Source organism: Octopus sinensis, linkage group LG11 (assembly GCF_006345805.1).
Source record: "Octopus sinensis linkage group LG11, ASM634580v1, whole genome shotgun sequence".
Taxonomy (NCBI): Eukaryota; Metazoa; Mollusca; class Cephalopoda; order Octopoda; family Octopodidae; genus Octopus; species Octopus sinensis.
The window spans coordinates 48,499,776-48,519,681 of NC_043007.1; the positions used below are offsets into that span (position 1 = coordinate 48,499,776).

General features: G+C 35.9%; 1 protein-coding gene across 5 annotated transcripts in view; it reads right to left on the bottom strand.

Annotated features, from left to right (window-relative positions):
- The window catches only part of LOC115217389 (transmembrane protein 229B-like), a 94,373-nt gene that overhangs the window by 6,952 nt on the left and 67,515 nt on the right, over positions 1-19,906 (bottom strand). For 3 of the 5 annotated variants that reach the window (XM_036507468.1, XM_036507469.1, XM_036507470.1), the window contains exons 3-5: positions 13,083-13,604; positions 9,166-9,173; positions 579-1,572 (exon numbers count right to left, since the gene is read on the bottom strand). In XM_036507468.1, the coding sequence (XP_036363361.1) occupies positions 1,234-1,572; positions 9,166-9,173; positions 13,083-13,604 (869 nt within the window). In that variant the 3' untranslated portion in view covers positions 579-1,233. Of the gene's footprint in view, positions 1-578; positions 1,573-9,165; positions 9,174-12,538; positions 13,605-19,906 lie in introns of those variants that run through there. The other 2 variants (XR_005001280.1, XM_029787065.2) reach the window with 2 other exon arrangements.

Below are 19,906 nucleotides of genomic sequence, written 5' to 3' on the forward strand. Positions count from 1 at the left end.
GAGGGGGTAAGTCAATTACATTGACCCCAGTGTTCAACTGGTACTTATTTTATTGATCCCAAAAGGATGAGAGGTAAAGTTGACCATGTCAGAATTTGAACTCAAAATGTAATGATGGAGGAATTGCTGCTAAGCATTTTTCCTGGCATGTTAATGATTCTACCAGCTCACCGCATTAATAATAATAATAAAAATTATAATACTAATAATCCTTTCTACTAAATTATTGCGGGGCTGGGGACTATTCAATTACATCAACCCCAGTGTTTCACTGGTACTTAATTTATCAACCTCAAAAGGCTGATAGGCAAAGTTGACCTCGGTGGAATTTGACCTCAGAACATAGCGATGGTCAAAATACCGCTAAGCATTTTGTCCAGTGTGCTAACAATTCTGCCAGCTTGCGGCCTTCATATAATAATAATAATAATTTGAACACAAGGCCAGCAATTTTAGGGAGGGGTGAGTCAATTACATTGACCTGCACCCCATCCCAGTATTCAACTGGTACTTATTTTATCAACCTCAAAAGGATGAAAAGCAAAGTCAACCCCAGTGGCATTAATAATAATAACAATGGTTTCAAATTTTGGCACAAGGCCAACAATTTTGCAGGAGGGGATAAGTCGATTAGATTGACCCCAATGTTCAACTGGTACTTATTTTATCTACCCCGAAAGGATGAAAGGCAAAGTCGACCTTTATGGAATTTGGATTTGAAACAAAAACGAACAAAACGTCACTAAACATTTTGCACGACATGCTAATGATTCTGCTAGCTCACCACCTTAATAATAGCAATTTTTTATTATTGCCACTAAAACAATGAATGGTGAGACATTATATAAGAATAGGTTACAGAAACACTTGAGGTTTACACTGAAATTAAATGGAAAGCTACAGTATACACAGTATACCCCTAAAGGCTAAATACAGAATCCCCACAGATCTAAGATTACCTTAACCATGAAGTCTAAGCACTCTCTGCAGTTGCAGTCTTAGGCCTGCCGGTGCAACCTGACAATTGATCCATTTATTTGGGTCATGTCCACCATTTTCACACCCCTTTTAACAAAGTGGAACTTGATAAAGACAATGAGGGCTTGACTGAAGAAATAAATATCTATCTTCAGTCCTTGAAGTTGCATGCACCACACAATCTCTTTTGCCAGAGCTACAAGACAGAGAAAACCACCTGCCTTTCTTAGATAAAAGAAGGTTGTAAAATGATTATCATGATGAACTTCTTAGACAAAGGAATGTAATAAAGAACCCATCACAATGGATTCCACTGATAGACAGACTAGTCTTACCTGTGTCAACAGCTGTTTGACAAGTCAACAATGCTTGGATACTGAATGAGTGTGAGTAGAATAGCTTCTTCACTCTGCAAGCATCGAAGAGAGGCCTAGCTGAAAATAATTCCATGTCTATAGAGTTTATCATGAGCCAGCAATGCCCCTCTTTCATGGCAAAACTACCAGGCCACGATTTCAGGAGATTATCCATAACCTCCAGACAGAAAGTCCCCTCAGATAGAGCAGACAACTGATTCTTGGCAGATGGTCTAACCTGATCAGAGAAAAACTGGAACAAGCTGCAATAGTCAAGCAGTAGTATATGACACAGGTGATGTATATATTTGTTACCTATACCTGATCTTTCAGAGATAGCTTCCTCTCAGCTCATTTCTATGTATGATTAACTACATTTTTCTAATTTCATTCAGATTTTCTAGCCACAACCAGATCACAAGCAACTTAATTGGGCACATCAGTCCAGAAACCAATGACACTGGCTAGTAGCATGGACTTGCCTCTCCAGATGCCAACTTGGAAGCTCACTTATTTATTTGGATTAATTTTTTGCTCCTGTCACCACTTCTTATTCCTTTAGGATGGTGCCAAACCTCTTGTCTTTTGATAATATTATGGTGATGCCTACATTCACAAACAATTCTCAATCATCTCTCAGTTTGAACAGGATGTCCCTCAGTACCAATAGTTTCTACAGCAGAGGCTCAATATCTGGTACATACAAAAGAGATGAGGGAGAATAATCTTAATTGACCAAGCATGTAATTCAAAATGGTTCTAACAGGAGACCATTTAATCTAAGCAAATGGCACTGAACCCAGCTGCACTGAGTACACCTACTAAGTAACTTGGGTCGACCCTGTCAAAAGGTTTCATTAGAGATCTACTAAAGCCAGGTTTGTTACATAACCTTGCTATGATGTATTGAAGGAGGTGGAATTTTTCATGGATCAGTCTTCATGGGATCACACAGGTTGGTGCTTTCCTTATCTTACTACTTACAACAGTCACCAACCTCTCCGCTAGCACCTTGGCCAAAATCTGCAACCCTGCTATTAGACTTATGGGCCAGAATTATCAATAATATCCCCCTTGTGTGAGACCTTTATCAGCAATGCTCTCTAAACTTGGAATTCTCCCATCCTGATGCCTGTTACAATAGTTTCCTGAAAGTGCAGCAAACAAATCTGTCTGGCATATATATACATGTAAAGTTTATAGGACAGGTGATTTTTTTCCCCCAACCAATAATAGTAATGCTTTCTACTATAGACACAAGACCTGAAATTTTGGGGAGAGGGTTAGTTGATTTCATTGACCCCAGTACTTGACTGGTACTTTATTTTATCAACCCCAGAAAGATGAAATGCAAAGCTGGCCCCAGTAAAATTTAAGGTCAGTATGTAAAGAGCCAGAAGAAATGCCGCTAAACATTTTATCCAATGTGTCTATGATTTTGTCAGCTTACCATCTTAATAATAATGCTTCCTAATTTTGGCACAAGACTAGCAATTTTGAGATGAGGGTTAAGTCAATTACATCAGCCCCAGTGGTCAACTGGTATTTATTTTATCAATCCCTAAAGGATGAAAACAAAGTCAACTTTAATGGCATTTGGACTCAGAATGTAAAGTTGGAAGAAATGCCACTAATTATTTTGTCCAGTGCGTTAATGATTCTGCCAGCTCACTGCTTTAATAATAGCAACAACAACAATGGTAATATCAGTATTAAGAGTTTGTAAAGTTGAAGTAGCTTCCTGAAAGTAAAATTTCTGGCTTGATTATTACAATAATAATCAGAGAATTGAGGGACATTCATACATTGCCCTAAAGTATGGATAACATTAAAATGACATTGCAGTTGCAGAGAATTATTGAAACTACTATACAACCTCAAATCGCCAAGAACTTATCACTGTAGAACACAGACTTCTTCACATGTTGGTCAAATATCAGTGGTTCTTCTTTTATTGAAAACTGAAGGAATGAACAGTCAAGCCCAACCACAGTGAGATTTGAACACAAAACATTGATACAGTAAAATAGCCAGTTTTATCATCTCTGCCACAATTGTAATGAAAAGGAGAAAAAGAGAAATAGCAAATGTAGCTTTTGAGTCATTAAAGACTTCTATATTGAATGCATTCCTTTTAATAAACCTTCTACTGTGAATACACGGGATTTGCATAAGAGAATTATTTCAATAATGATAACGAATTCTGATGGAAAAAATGGTTGTTTTTTTTTACCAAAATAATGCTTTTCTACAGCAGACATCAGCTGTTATTAGTTAAAATAGGAGGCAGGGGATAAAATTTGAAGATAATAATAATAATAATAGTCATTTTAACCTCCACTTTTCTGTACTTGCACAAGTCAAATGGAGTTCATTGAAGCAAACTGACTATGTTCAGATGCCCTTCTTGTCACCAACCCACATGTTTCCAAACTAGGTAATATTCCCTGCTGGCTAGATAAGTCTTTCCCAAAAGACTGGAAATGAACAATATCACTTATATGATGCGATGAAGCTTGTTTACGATCTTCACATGAAAATAAAACACACATACATGTCATCAAGTATAAATGTTGATATCTGCATATATTTATACAGAGGCTTCTCTCTCTCTCTCTCTATATATATATATATGTACCAATTTTGCTGAACCCTAATTATAATTATGCTTATAATTATAGAATTTTTGTGAATGTGTGTATATATATATATATGTACATGCAAAGGGTTTTCTTTCAGTTTCTGTCTAGCAAAGCCACTCACAAGGATTTGGTTAGCCTGGAGCTGAAGTACAAGATACTCGTCTGAAGTGCCACGCAGTAGGATTGAACCCAAAAACACATGGTTGGGAAGTAAGCTTCTTGACTACACAGTCATGCTAAAATCATTCCTCAATAAACAACATGCAAACATGGAAAAGTGAGCATTATAATAATGATGATGATGATTGTGATAAATGAAAATAAATTATAAACAAAATACATATACATTTGAATAGAAAAAACAAAAATGAAAAAATAAAGAGCAAAAAACACTGATGAAATTCAAGATAGGAAACAAATGATTTACTTGACCATAGTGTATTACTGGTACTTATTGAGCCATGGGGTAAAATGTAAAGAGCAAAACATCTGTTTTTAATATATGTGCTAATCTTACTTCTCTTTATTTTTTTTATAATAAAAATATTTTAAAATGTATTGTTTTCATTAGGAAGGATGACTTGGGGTGAATGTGATTTTTTTTTTCTTTTTGCTCACAATCATTCTTACCAGCTGCAACTTGTTGTCAGTTAAGCAGACTAAGTCTAGAAGAGTTCTGTGTCTTACATAAAAGCTACACTAAAAGGCTAAAGTTTCAATTATTTGTTGAAGTCGGTTAAAAAGGCCAGCACCTTAACACACAACCACTGTAGTATCTTATGAAGGTGAACATTAGTTACTACACTCAATGTGTTAGATTTGAATAAGGAAGAGGAAATATAAAAAAAAAAGCACAGCACTCATGGCCTTTCATGCTCAGAATTATTAAAGCATAGAACAAACTATCCCCATCAGATGTTAGCTGTCAAGACACTGCATCCTTCAAAGATTCCATGCTGTCCAAAATTCACTAGCATTAATCTTGACGTCCTATGCATCCATTTTCTTTTTTTTTTATAGCTTTGTTACTGGCCACTTTTCTGTCTATTTATATTTTACTTTGTTACTCTGCATGTACTTTTGGCAATCATTGCTATTTTTCTTCATTTGACTTATTGCTGCTTTATGTCCTTGCTTTTTCTGTTTTCAAACAGGTGGTAGTATACATGAGTACTGTGTATAGTAAGCTCATTATTATAATTTCAACAAATGATAAAAATAAAACAAGGAAAACCAGTTAAATATACTTAAAAACTGTCTTTGATTAGTAACATAAATTAACGTTAAACTAAAATGTATTCAGTTTTAAAAATATCAAAAACTCAACTAAAAACAGGTTTTCTTTTTAATGAAATTCTTTTCTTCTTTTACAATATTTATTTCAAAAACATGATATTTCTAGAGCTGCCTTCAGCTGACAACAGAGGTATTAATTAAAATCAGATCAAAACTTGTGGCACTACTAACATACCCTCTTCCATTTAATGACTACCCTTTAAAATAGATGCTAATCACCTCATACAACTAAATGTTTCTCATTGTTTTTGCTAAACAACTAATTTCTAACATTGGCTCAAGGCCATAGATATCTAAGAGAAGGGGACAGTCAATTACTGACCCCAAAAAGATGAAATGTAAATAGGTTCAGCTAAACACAAGACATGCCCCCACTGATGCTATACCAACTCTGATAATCTACCATAATACAGACAATATATTCCTTATCTAACTGTCCTTTATCTGTCATCTGCTTGTTTTCATAGCCTTCTCATCATTAAAAAAGAAAAAGAAAAAGGTTCTGCCACTCTCACTGCTACTCACTCAACCCTCAGTTCCTATGTTACTCTCTCTTTGACTGTCTTGTTCAGGTTAATGTGGAGCCCCACTACATACATTGTTATAATTAAGATTTTAAAATGAAAACTGATTCAAGCCATTATGCTATGGCTATGCTACAGCAGTAACATCTACACACATACACACTATAATTTACATGTATTTTTTTCTTTTGTGTAGGGTAAATAGTGTTGACTTTAATTAACCCTGTATCCTCTCTGCTATACCCTACCCTCTCTTTCTTTCCACACCAGGGGACATTGGCAGCTAGGGTGAGATGACAGGTATGGTGGTGTACCTGGGATAATAGAAACAACCAGGTTATAAGGCAGTGAGACAAAAAAGTTAATAATGGCAATGTCTCTCACTCTGTAGTAGGTAATACACTTTGTTGTCCAGTCAGCAAGAGAGTCACAGATCAATCCTTGTTAGTGCTAAGTAAACTAAATTTTGTATTGGGACTATAATATTAATATATGTAATGAATTGCAAATATATGTAATTTATAACCAGTTAATTGTATATGAGTGAATTTGTTGTTGCTGCTGTTTAGGCCTAGGTTTACTCTGAAGAGGTTAATGGTTCCAACCATGGCCATTACATCTTCTCAAAGACTAAATACTATATTGCAATAATGATAGTTACTCTAGAAGAATTTGTGTTTCTTTTTTTTTTTTTATTTATTTCTTCCTAAGTTGGAACACACACAATATATAATTACACAAACACATGCACATAGATACATACACACACTTGTTTGCAGATGACAATTTATTCCATTGCTAATCAAAGTTTCTTGTTATGTGTGATCTTTCAGATAAGATAATCACTTTAATGATTGCATATAACTCAGAGTAGCAACAAAGTGAATCATAGCTTTAAATGAATAAAGTCCACTATATGTATAGAGTACTCTTTCTTCTATATGTACATCCAAACATGTGTATCATGTGTGTGTGTGAATGTATGGTATTTAATTTCTAAAAACACTCAGTGTGTGTGAGAGTGAGAGAGAGATAGAGAGAGAGAGAGAGAGAGAGAGAGAGAGAGAGAGAGAGAGAGAGAGAGAGAGAGAGAGAGAGAGATGTGTCTTTAGAAATTTATCAAATACCATTAATATATTTTGTTTGATTTTAGCCATTTCAAAACATTCTGGTCATTCTGGCAAACTAAGTAAGGTTATCTCTAGAGCTTTTTTGTTTTCAACTGAATGTCAAGCACTCCTATATTGGTACATTTTGTCATTTTGCCAAAGGTCACAGTTTTACAAACAATTAATAGTTTTTACCGACAACTTCAAGGAAGCTATATATAAGTTACCTTCCACTACACAAACAGGCCATTCAAGAACAGTAATTACTTGAACAGTCTGCAACATTTAAAGGGGAGTCCTATCGTTGGAATGGCAAAAACCTCAGCTCAGCCTATTTCATTTTAAATAGATCAATACCCTGGCTCTCATTAATCCAACCCAATATGGTTCATTTGCTCACATTTTACACCAATTTAGTATTCCATTGGTGACATTGTGGCATTGTTAAAGACTTTTTATTGACAAGGCTTCAGTCAAGAGTCAAAATAATTATTAAACATGATTTATCCATTGCTATCATTGGAACAGATAGAATTCAGATTATAACATGGGTTCAAATCATTCAACAGATACCAGTGTTCCCTTAAGCAAGATACATGGTTTATAAGTCACGGTCCTGCACTGTGAACTAATTACGGCATCATAAAACATATTTGGGTGTCTACTAATGATATGTCATTCAATCACTTTATCCTACTAACTGGTGTCCGACTACAAGAGTTTAGAATTGAATGTTGACAGCAGCTTTGTGTATGAGCTTTCATTATTTAATTAATGTTCATGTTGGCATAGGCTGCACTGTATGACTTATGGGTTCAAGGACTGCATCATGCTTATTTGTCTGCTCTGGCATGGTTTCTATAGCTGGATGCTCTTTCTAACGCCAACCACTTCTAATGCCATCTAGTACGGCATGTACTAGATGCTTTTTGTATGGCACCAGAACTAGTGAGGTTGCCATTAGCTTGCAAGACTATGAACCCCCAAGGGAGCAGATTTATGCTAAGAGATGAGCAGGGGAAGTATGAGAAAAGAGGCCAGAGCAGAGCAGGTTTCTTACAGTAAAAGAGCTATGTGACTACTCACATTTTAGAGAAAAGGAAGAGAATGATTGGATAGAGCTGGAAAGAGAAATAGTGATGATAAAGTGTCTGAGTTAAAAAGTTGAAGTATTAGCCTGAAGTGAAACATGAAAAAGATAAACTAGCCCAAACTATGGTATTGGTTGGTGGTAGGAAGTATAATAGTCTTGTATTGCTAGGATGTGGCTTTGATGTGTTTAGAAGAAACAATAGTAAGTATGATGTATCAGTAGTAGTGAGCACAATAGTGTTGTGGTAGCAGGAACAACTTTATATTTACTAGATGCACTGATATAGCTGACATGAACAGCCTTGAACCATTTGATTTAATAAAATTGGTAAATATGTTTGTTTACTTAGCTGAGCTAAGCTAGTAAACTAGTGGTAGATATGAAGTTAGAGATTAATAGAGCTACGAGAACTCTAGCAACAAAAGGAAATTCACCTTCCACAGTAAAAGACAAACAATATGATTTTATTGTGCCTCATAACATGGATGGTATATTGGCAGTGAGACTGAAACAAGGAATGTGTGTGTGTGTGGTGTGTGTGTGTGTGTGTGTGTGTGTTTAAAGAATAAGAGATAGAGAAGGCATGTAATGATGAGAGAGGAGTAAGTTGAATATTGGATATGTAATGTGATGGGATAAAGACTAGTGATAGAAGTGAAATGAGAAGGTAAGAAATTATTAACAGCAACAAAATAGATTGATATGTTGGATGGGGTGTGAGGAAGAATCAACATTGATGTGGATGATAGAGGCTTATAACTGAATAGTGATGGTGAGTTGGATGTAGAAGGTAAATGTAGATGTCGACCAAGGAAGACTTGGGAAGTTGTTGTTTAATCAAGCCTAAGAAGGATTGTCTTCACAGATGAGATAATACAAGGTTGAAGAGGTTATTTACTGCAAACTCTTTCAGCCCAAACTGGCGACAGGAGACTGAGATTTCAGAATGATGGCAATGATTATCTACACTAATATGGAAAATAGTGGGGAATGAATATGAAAACACTAACAACATGGATAGTATTGATTTCATCTAAAAAGTTAAGTTAAAAGGTGAATTCATCTCATGGTAGTGTCATTTATCACAAATGTGACAAGTGATTTTTATTATATCATGCACATGACAAATGATATATATATATATCACGTATATATCACACATTTGACAAAGATATCTGTCATCACTGCCATGTGTGTGTATGATAAACACATGTAATATTTATCACACACACACATGACAATATCTTTCATATACACCACAAAACATTAGTCAGGAAAGTCAAAGGTCACATTCTATTGTAGTTTCACTACAGTTTACCTCACATCATCATATCGGCCATTTATTTCAATGAACTGAGCTAATTAAACAGGATTTCTTCCAACCATTGCAGACTGACTTTAATAGAGACAGTGAAAAGGAAGTGGATAACAACATCCTGGTGATACAGTAAATCAGAGAAAATTGGGCAAGTAATGAATGCATTAATGTGATCCTTTAATGAGGTGAGGCAAGAGTTGATCCCATGACATGGTTTCAGGGAACTTTTAGAAACCTTGTCTATAGCAGCTTAATTATATGTCAATGATTAACAGAAAAGATGTAAGCTAAGGATACACATGTCCAATTATTCAAACTGAGCACTGTAATGTCACCAATGCATTTTTAACATCATCATCATTATTATTATTATTATTATTATTACTACTACTATAGCATTATTTCAACACTTGGTATGGTCAGGCCTTTGCAGAACAGATTTGAGTAGATGAACTCCTAATGGCTTTAATTACTATTTATCAATAGTGTGGTATTTAACTACTATGTGTTATAGTACAGTATTTAATTATTATATATTGTTATAAGGTATTAAAAGAAATAATTTGAAAAGAAGGTTAATATGGGTAGGAACAGTAACATTGGAAAATATGGTATCAATCTAGGTTGAAATCCTACTGAAATCAATTGTTTCCTAGTTGATATAATTACCAGTAATATACTGTGTTATTTCAATCCACCTTTCTTTGTCACTGAGCTCTTCACACAAATGATCAACAGTTTTAAAATATTTATGCAACAATACAAATAATTTTCTTTCTGATTGAAATAAAAAAAAAAAAGGTTTTTCACTAAAATTTATTCATTTCAATTCTTTTCACCAGTCTATTATGGAAGATTAAACAACAGTTTTTAAATATATTTTTGTAGATGTTGTTTATAAATTCATATAAAACTATATTTCTTCTAAAAGCTCAGGTTAACACACACACATTTTTAGGTAATTATAAAGTTTATGTGTAAGGCAAATAAAGACACCTTCCAGACAACATGAACTTACAATTCAGATTATTTATTACCTAGCAATGTGGTTCTTTATTTGCATGGTCAATGTGCTTGTTGTGTGTGAGTGTGTGTGTGTGTGTGAGAGAGAGAGAGAGAGATATGAAAATGTCCAGATCAACAGATACATTGTTAGAATCATATGCTCTAAAATCCCAAAACAAAGGACACCCAAGTAAAAATGATACAAAGAAGTCCTTAATGGTGAAGTTACTTAAGAAGTTATCATAAGATTACAGAGTATTATCAGAACAAAATGGTAAATTATAGCAACTAGTGTTCTACCTAGAATTATTTTGTTATGTTGCTCAGACAACATGATCCTATATATATATATATATATATATTATATATATATATATATATATATATATATATATATATATATATATATTATATATATATATATAAACAGATTAGATACATATAAACAGATTACAGGAAGTCAATAAATGCAGCAGCAGTGGCAGCAGCAGCAACAGACAACTGGTAATTGGCATGTTAACAATGAGAATCTGTTAATCAATGAATGGAAGAGATAAAATTACAAACTGATTTCATTCGTTAAACCTTTCCCTCCTGTTGCTGGTGGATTAGGAGGAAGAGGAGGAAGGGAACAAGTTTTCTTGTTAACCATCAGAGTAAAAAAAAAAAAAAATATTATGGAAATTTCCAGATATTATTTTGCTGGTGGCCGTGACCATGGCAGTGGCAATTATGAGCAATGAAAACAAGGAATCATTTACGGAGGACAGAAGCCATTATTTACTACCAGTGCCAGCCAATACATTTCAGATTTCACTAGTCTTTATCTGTTCAAGAAGAGATTTTCTGGCATTTATAAGAATGTATGAGTAGTGATCAGTCAACAAAGAGTATTGATTAGTGATCATGAAACAATATTATCATGATTTTTGCCTCATGGGAAATAGTCACAATGGTGCCATCGCAATAGTTTTGCTTTTTTTTTTTTATAAAAATTGGTCAAGTTTATTTGGATTTTGGCGGTATTTTCTATGACACACTGGTCCCTTATTTATTTGCAATTTTGAATAGAAATAGTAATTAAATAAATATTTAATAATGTGTTGAACGAATCCATGGAATGTAATACTGTAAAGCATTTGATGGCACTCAAAGACATTCCTCTACCCACCCCATGAGACAGCTCTGTGGCTTATTGATAGCAACACTGTCAAAAGTAACAATAGATGAACAGTAAAAATGATAATTCTATTCTTGATGTTTTCTTTGGCTTTTTAATTTTATTTTCTTTTCCAAAAGGAAATTTGAAAATTTTCAATAATTTTGGTATTATTAAATTACTTGTTTTTTTTCCTTTTTTAAAAAAAATAAGTTTTAAAACTAAACCAAGTTCTAATGATTGTGACATGAAGATGATATATAAAAAACAAAAATACTTTAGTTCTTGTGTTTAGAATATACTAAAAATAAATGATTCTATAAATCTAGTCTGGTGGCATTGGAAAATATAAGTCTAAGGTCAGCACCTAAAATCTTACAATCATCATTCATTTTAGATGAATACAAAAAAATGGAGCTTATAGTTCCTTTTTAGAGAAATCTATTAAATGTGCCACATACTTTTAATAAATTATAGTACACAACATACACAACAAAGATCCAAAACATTAAATATACATACATATATATCCACAAACACACACACATCCAATACATTCATCACAATACCTTGCAGTAGTCGTTCCAATTCCCCACACACTGAGTTCAAATGCCACCAAAGTTAGCTTTGCTTTTCATCTTTTTAAGATCAACAAGTAAAGAACTGATCCAGAGTAGTAAATTGGCAGAGAGTGCCAAGTAACATGCCTTATACTATCTGTTCTGGCCTTTTGTGTTTTAACAGCAACACCTGCAATAACAAGTTCCAAGCTCTATGGACCTTAAAGAGGTAGCCTTTCTCTTAGACAACAGTGGTGGTGGTGGTGGTATGGAGTAAAAGGAGACTTGCATCCATGGGTAACTGCAAAAGTCTGTACATACATGTGTAGACATGTGGCCCATCCTCACAAATGGATACACACACATGTACATTCGCAAATACACATATAATACACAGACACATACATATATATAAACAGACACACACATACACACACATATATGTATATATGTACACATATACACACATACATAGATTAATACACAGTACATGTATGTATATGTATTAAATACAGATAAATGGATATAGCAGTACAAAAAAAAATATTTAGGAAGTTATGTCATGTGTGTGTGTTTAAGTGTGTATACCAGGGTGATCTATCACTTTAAAGCTCAAATGATCCACACATATACACACACACATACACTTTCATACACACCCACACAAACATACATTCACACATTCTCATACATACACACACATGCACACATACATTCACACTCTCTCATGCACACACGCACACACACAAAATTGTTTAATTTTTCTTTTTGTTTTTTCTCCCACTGTATTGTACCCAACAGCAGCAAAAAAAATTCTTCCTTGAAATACCTGATGGAATAGCAGGAAGAATGATAAGAACAGTCCTGATGGTGCCCCAGAATGGCCACAGCCAAATGGCTGCAAACTGAGAAGATAGGAAGAATCCTCCTTTGAAATTATAAACATGTTTTGTTTTGTCTCTTTCTCACTCTCTTACACTCCCTCTCACTCTCACTCAGCTAACTTTTGACATTTCATCCCACTATTTCATTTTTATATGACCATTCATCCCTTGGTAGCGTGTTGAATCCATGTAAGGTCCCCAGTATAGATGACGAGTATAGAATATTAGGATTTTCTCTGTAAGGATACCACCAAAGAACCATAAAGGTGCATACTCAAGTGTCACTAGACCCATAATATCCCAGTCAAAATTATCATAGTCCCAAGGGCAGGCGTCAAAACGTGTTAATATATAACCGGTGCTGAATTCCCATAGGTAAGTCCACAACATGTAAATAAGTCCTCGACACAGCAATGGTACTGTGTCCTGTAAGCGATAATGAATCTGTTCAACAACAAGGATTGCAACCCCATAAATCAACAGAGACCAGACACTTGTGTTTCCAGGAAACTTGACATTCATGTTAACAACAAACTCCCAGGCTGCTGTGAACATCACTTCAATGAAATAGCCATGGATGGCATAAATATAAAACCGCATAGGTAACGATAGTGCTATATGTTGATGCATCATTGTTTGCCAGCTGTTGTGATGACGAGTGAAGAAACTCTCAGTAGAATCTGGAAGAAAAAATAAAATATCTATAAAAATACATCAAAACACACACACACACGTATATATATATATATGTGTGTGTGTGTATATATATAGTCAATACAAACATGAACAAGCAAGAAAAAACAACTATGTGAGGACATGGAATAAGTACAGTGTTATTGAATGCTCTGGAAAGGAAAGAAAAGAAAGAGGATTTCATGTTTTGAGCGGAGTTCTTCATCAGAAATATAGAAAAAGTCCAAAGAAGGGATAGTGGAGAAAGAAAATCGCCAACGATACACACGTGGTCACATATTGAAATGACCGGACGGGTGAAGAACGTTCTTTCAAAGACAGGAAAGTGCAAGAGAAGGCAGTATGTGTGTGTATGTGTGGGTATGTGCGTGCACGCAGGTCTGTGTGTGTGTATGTGGTTCGGCTTAGTATCATTTAAGGTCATAGGAAGAATTTATAGTAAGAATTTTGGTAGGAGTGGCTGCCTGTTGTGTGTCTACCTATACATGTGTGTGTGTGTGTGTATGTATATATATAATGTGTATGTATATATGTGAATTTGTGTATGCGTGGGTTGTGTGAGGGTTTGTGTGTGGAGTTTGCATAGGAGAATGGTCACTAGAAAGGTACTGGTAGTTTGAAGCGTGTGTGTGCGCGTGTATATGTAGTGTGTGTGTATGGGCGTGTGCTTGTATGTGCATGTGTGTACATGTATGTATAATTGTGTGCGTGTATGTATGAGTGTGGTGTGTGTGTGTATGGGAGCTATGTGTGGGTTCATTTGTGTGTGTATGTGTGTGTGCGGGTATATATATGTGTGTGCATGTGAGTGTATTTTGTGTGTGTGAACGAGGGGTTGAGTAGGGGGTATAGGTGCATATGTGGGTGTGTATACTTGTATGTGAGGTTATGAGTGTTAGGTATGTGTGCATTCGTGTGCATGTGTGTGTATGTGTCTATATGTGTATGCATATATGTGTGTGATTGTATGTATACATATTTATCATGTGTATGTGAATTAGTGTATGCATGTGTGCGTAGGGGGTTGTGTATGTGCATGTCTGTATGTGTATTGTGTGTGTTGGAGGTATATGTGCGTACATGTGCTATTGTGTATGTGTAATTTTAGTAAATATATCTGTTAAAATGAGATGTCAGCGTTATTTTCATTTTTGCATAATTTAGACGACAATTTATTCACCGCACCCTTTATACACACACACACACACACATATCATATTATATATATGGCACCTGAATGGAGTGAAAATTTAAAAACTGTTTCTTTCGGTGATTTTTCTGAAGAAACTGAACCAAGCCACAGACTTTCCCAGAAGAGTAAAGCCTTAGACTATTTCTTTTTACTTTTTCGAATGAGCCCATTTGAAATCATTACGGCGGAAACGAACTGTTACGCTAAACGTAAACAAAGCGAAAGAAAGGATAGTTTGTTATTTCCCACAACCTTAAATGAAATTAAGGCCTATTTTGCCATAAATATTATTATGGGTATCAGAAAGTTACCCAGAATAACAAATTCTATCGTAAAATTTTGTTGTATACCCAATTGAATATTAGCTAATAGCCCATTTTCTATAGCGATGTTTGAACAAAATTTTAATAATTTTATATTTTGTTGAATTTACCTGTATCTACCTGCAATTAGAGTCACTTTGTGACAAAAATTATAGTATAGAATTGGTTGAGAACATTTCATTAAATTATCTTCCAAAATTCATGTTAATATATTGATAAATAAAAAAGTTATAGTTGTTTAATGAAACCAGACTAAATTTATGATTACGTTAGAAATTAATTGAAACACATAAGGGGTGTATTTTGGTCAGAAATATAGTAACGAAAGGGTTAAGAAAAACCAAAAAATATTTTATTCTTTATAAATGTTGTGTTCAAAATAACATTTTTTTTTAAGAATGTGTATATAACAAAGAATGTGTATATAACAAAGTATGTGTATATAACTACGTGGCTTATATCTTTATATATAAAAGTGAAGTTGTGTGTCTGTCTCCTACGATTTAGATTTGTAACTACTCCCACATTTTGCGGTGCAGTGTAACCAAAACTGGGTATCTTATAGTTGTGATTCATATCGAGCCCTTCTGGGTATTAGCGCGCGTCTACGATGAGTCTACGATTTAAAAAAAATTTACCATCATATTTTTCCATTTTAATGCATTTTTTCGCTATTATATAAGGGAAGTAACTCTCTAAAAATATCTACGATGTGTCAACGATTTAAAAAAAAAAAAATTTACCTTAATTTTTTTTCCATTTTTAGTGCATTTTTTTGCTATAACTCTCTAAAAATGCTTATATAGTTATTTCCCTTACAAACCCGAGCAACGCCGGGCGATACTGCTAGTATATATATATATAATATATATATATATATATAATATATATATATCTTATAAGATGCACCAAGTGTAAGCTATGGACACATAAGAGGTGCAGCAATGTCAAAGGAGGGCTAACTAGGAAGATGGTTTTTGTATGTGGCAGATGCTCAGGAACAATAAACACTGAAAATGCTCTGAGACCAACTTCCGTCACTTTCCAGGGAGAAAAACTAGAAATAGTTGATAGTTTCCGTTACCTAGGTGACCAAGTCAGCAGCGGGGCCGGGTGTGCTGAAAGTGTAACTGCTAGAGTAAGAATAGCTTGGGCAAAGTTCAGAGAGCTCTTACCTCTGCTGGTGACAAAAGGCCTCTCGCACAGAGTAAAAGGCAGACTGTATGATGCGTGTGTACGAACAGCCATGCTACATGGCAGTGAAACATGGGCCGTGACTGCTGAGGATATGCGTAAGCTCGCAAGAAATGAAGCCAGTATGCTTCGATGGATGTGTAATGTTAGTACTCATACTCGGCAGAGTGTAAGTACCTCGAGAGAAAAGCTGGACCTAAGAAGCATCAGTTGTGGTGTGCAAGAGAGACGTTTGCGCTGGTATGGGCACGTGGCGAGAATGGATGAAGATAGTTTTGTGAAAAAGTGCCACACCCTAGCGGTTGAGGGAACCTGTGGAAGAGGCAGACCCAGGGAAACCTGGGACGAGGTGGTGAAGCACGACCTTCGAACTTTAGGTCTCACTGAGGAAATGACTAGAGACCGGGACCTCTGGAAGTGTGCTGTGCACGAGAAGACAAGTGAGACCATAACCCGTGGCCTTCTACATGGGATGGAGCCAGCCTAAGTATGCATACCTTCCCTTCTTGGGACACAAAACTCTACTTGTGAAGACCTGTTGAGGCAAGTGAGGATCAGAATCGAAATCGATCAATGGAAATTGCAGATGTGTTACCAGTGCCGGTGGCATGTAAGAGAACCATTCGTTCGTGACCGTTGCCAGCACCGCCCCGACTGGCCTCGTGCCGGTGGCACGTAAAAAGCACCATCCGTTCGTGTCCGTTGCCACCCTCGCCTGGTTCCCATGCCGTTTGCCAGCTCTGTCTGGCACCTGTGCGGGTGGCACGTAAAAAGCACCCACTACACTCACGGAGTGGTTGGCGTTAGGAAGGGCATCAAGCCGTAGAAACACTGCCAGATCTGACTAGGCCTGATGAAGCCTTCCGGCTTCACAGACCCCAGTTGAACTGTCCAACCCATGCTAGCATGGAAAATGGACGCTAAACGATGATGATGATGATGATGATATATATATATATATACATACATACACACACACATCAATTCGTGTACAAAGGAGCCAGGACTAAGTACAAAGCCATCATAGAGAACGATTCTAAGAGGATCTGCCCGCTGTACAGGAGTAAATCCTGGAACAGCACGGAAAGCAACAGTAATAAGATAAATGAGTCCAACACTTGGTATGACAACAAAAAATACAGAGTGTCATGTTCACCTGGCAGCAAACTAGCACACTTTTAGAAAATCAGTAAGTAAGGCTAATCTATGAATTAAAGTAGTGGGGAGCCCTCCTGCCCCCTTAAAATCCTTAATCTGCAATACCTATTCCTTTCATAAGTTCCCCTGTACGGAGTACAACTGTGTTATGTGTAGGATGAACCAACAGGTTAACCGTAAGGTTAGGAATGTAGTATATAGCTTATGATGTATTGAGGGACAGTGCAGAAACATGACAACTACCTACACTGCAGAGACTGCACGCAGCATAGAAGAGCGTATAGGTGAACATTGGTGAGAGCTCAAAGAAGGGAAGCATGTTCTATCAACATGCTCAAGCAGAACATGGAGGTTCAATTAATAACAGAGGTTAAAATACTATCGACACAGAACTGACATGACACTTAGAGTGATTACAGAAGCTACACACATAACAGTAGGTAGACCGAGCCTCAATAGAAAACATGAATGGAACAGTAACACCCACCACCACACCACATGACTAATGACAGTAGTGATGTGAAGAGAGAGGAAAGAAGGAAGAAAAAACCAAAAATAATACACAAATACAGAGTAATACACACACAATAGACATATATGCACTTACCTGTGATACATATGAGAAATAGAGATAGATGCATAAAAAATATATAAATAGATAAACGAATATATAAATGTATCTGCTACATACCTGTGATAAATGGAATATATAAAGGGCATGGACACGTAGGAAGTGAACCCATACACACACACACATGAAACCTCATGGATGGCCATATGCTATCAACAACACAACTAACATGGTCAGCAGCAACAGCTGTGCCACTGATGGAAGAACACACATACGCAGAGGAATACAGGAACTTGTTTTTCTTTCTTTTTTTTTATTTTCTTGGGGTTTTAGGACAGCAGCAGTACAGTGGGGTGGGAGGTTGGGGCTGAGGAGAAGACCATATAGCTGCTAAAACCTATCACACACACACACACACACACACACAAGGACACAAACGCATGTGCATATATAGATACACATCTCAGAAGAGCAGAGAGAGTGAGTGGAGCAAAAACACACACAAAAACGAAAAGTGTCACTGAAGAGGTCACAGATGTATGATGAAAGATTTCTGGACAATGGACAGGCATCAAAATAATAAAAATAACAAAATGACAGTAATAAACAAGTGAAGAAAAAATATATAGTGTGTGGTGTTTATTTGGCAAAACAAAAATAATAATAAATAAAATAACCATCCTGAATACAACAATATAATATATATATATATATATATATTTTTTTTTTATTTGATTTTTGATTTTTCCAGTTTCAGCTAATGAGCTGTGGCCATGCTGGGGCACCGCCATTTATATATATATATATAGTGATTATTGTATCACAGCTCCATACACACCTCACCCACCTCCTATTTTTCTAACCAGGTTCTACACTCATATTCTTGTTACTACACCATCTCTCTTCTGCTTTCTCTCACACTTTTGCTGTTTCTTACTATCTCCCACTCTCTCTTTCCCTTTCGTCATTCTCTCTCTCATTCTCTTGTTTTTCTTCTGACTAGGTAACCAAATATCACCTTTACATCGGCACACTTGTTTCTGGCCTCTTTCGGTACCCCTATCTCACACTGTCTCTCCTCTCTCTCTCTCTCTCTCTCAATGGGTCACCATGTACCTCCTCTATAGCAAAACATCTATTTCTGCCTCTCTATTTCCTTGTTACACTAACCTTTCATCATTTGATACTGGATCACCTCCTCTAATGCCCCCTCAGTTGTGGCAAGAAACCTGCTTCTGTCTCTCTGTCTCTTTGTCACACTCTAACCTTCATCCTCTAACACAAGTGTCCCGCCCCTCTTATACTTCCTTGTCTTGTGAGTTACTTGGTTACCCTGCCAGTGCTGGTGCCACGTTAAAAGTATCCAGTCCACACTGTAACATGGTTGGCATCTGGAAGGGCATCCAGCTGTAAAAATCTTGCTGCATAAAAAGCACAGAGTCCACTCTGCAGAGTGGTTAGTGTTAGGAAGGGCATCCAGCCATAAAATCCCTGCCAAAACAGACACAGTAGCCTTGGGTAGATTTTTTACCTGGCTGGCTCCTGTCAACTGTCCTACCCATGCATGCATGGAAGATAGACGTTAAACAATGATGATAATGATGATAATGATATATATAATTCACCCAAATAAAAATGAGCAAAATTATGAGGTAAAGAGGAGACAAACATATAATACACAAAGCCAGACAAATGAAATACATTTGAAAAAGTGTAGAAATATGAAATGAAACAATAAACATTTAATCAAAAGTGCCTTGAAGAAGTTTTAGTCGAATGAATCAAACCCAGGATTAATTTTTTGTTTCTTTTTATTAACCCTGGTACTTATTCTATTGGTCTCTTTTTGCA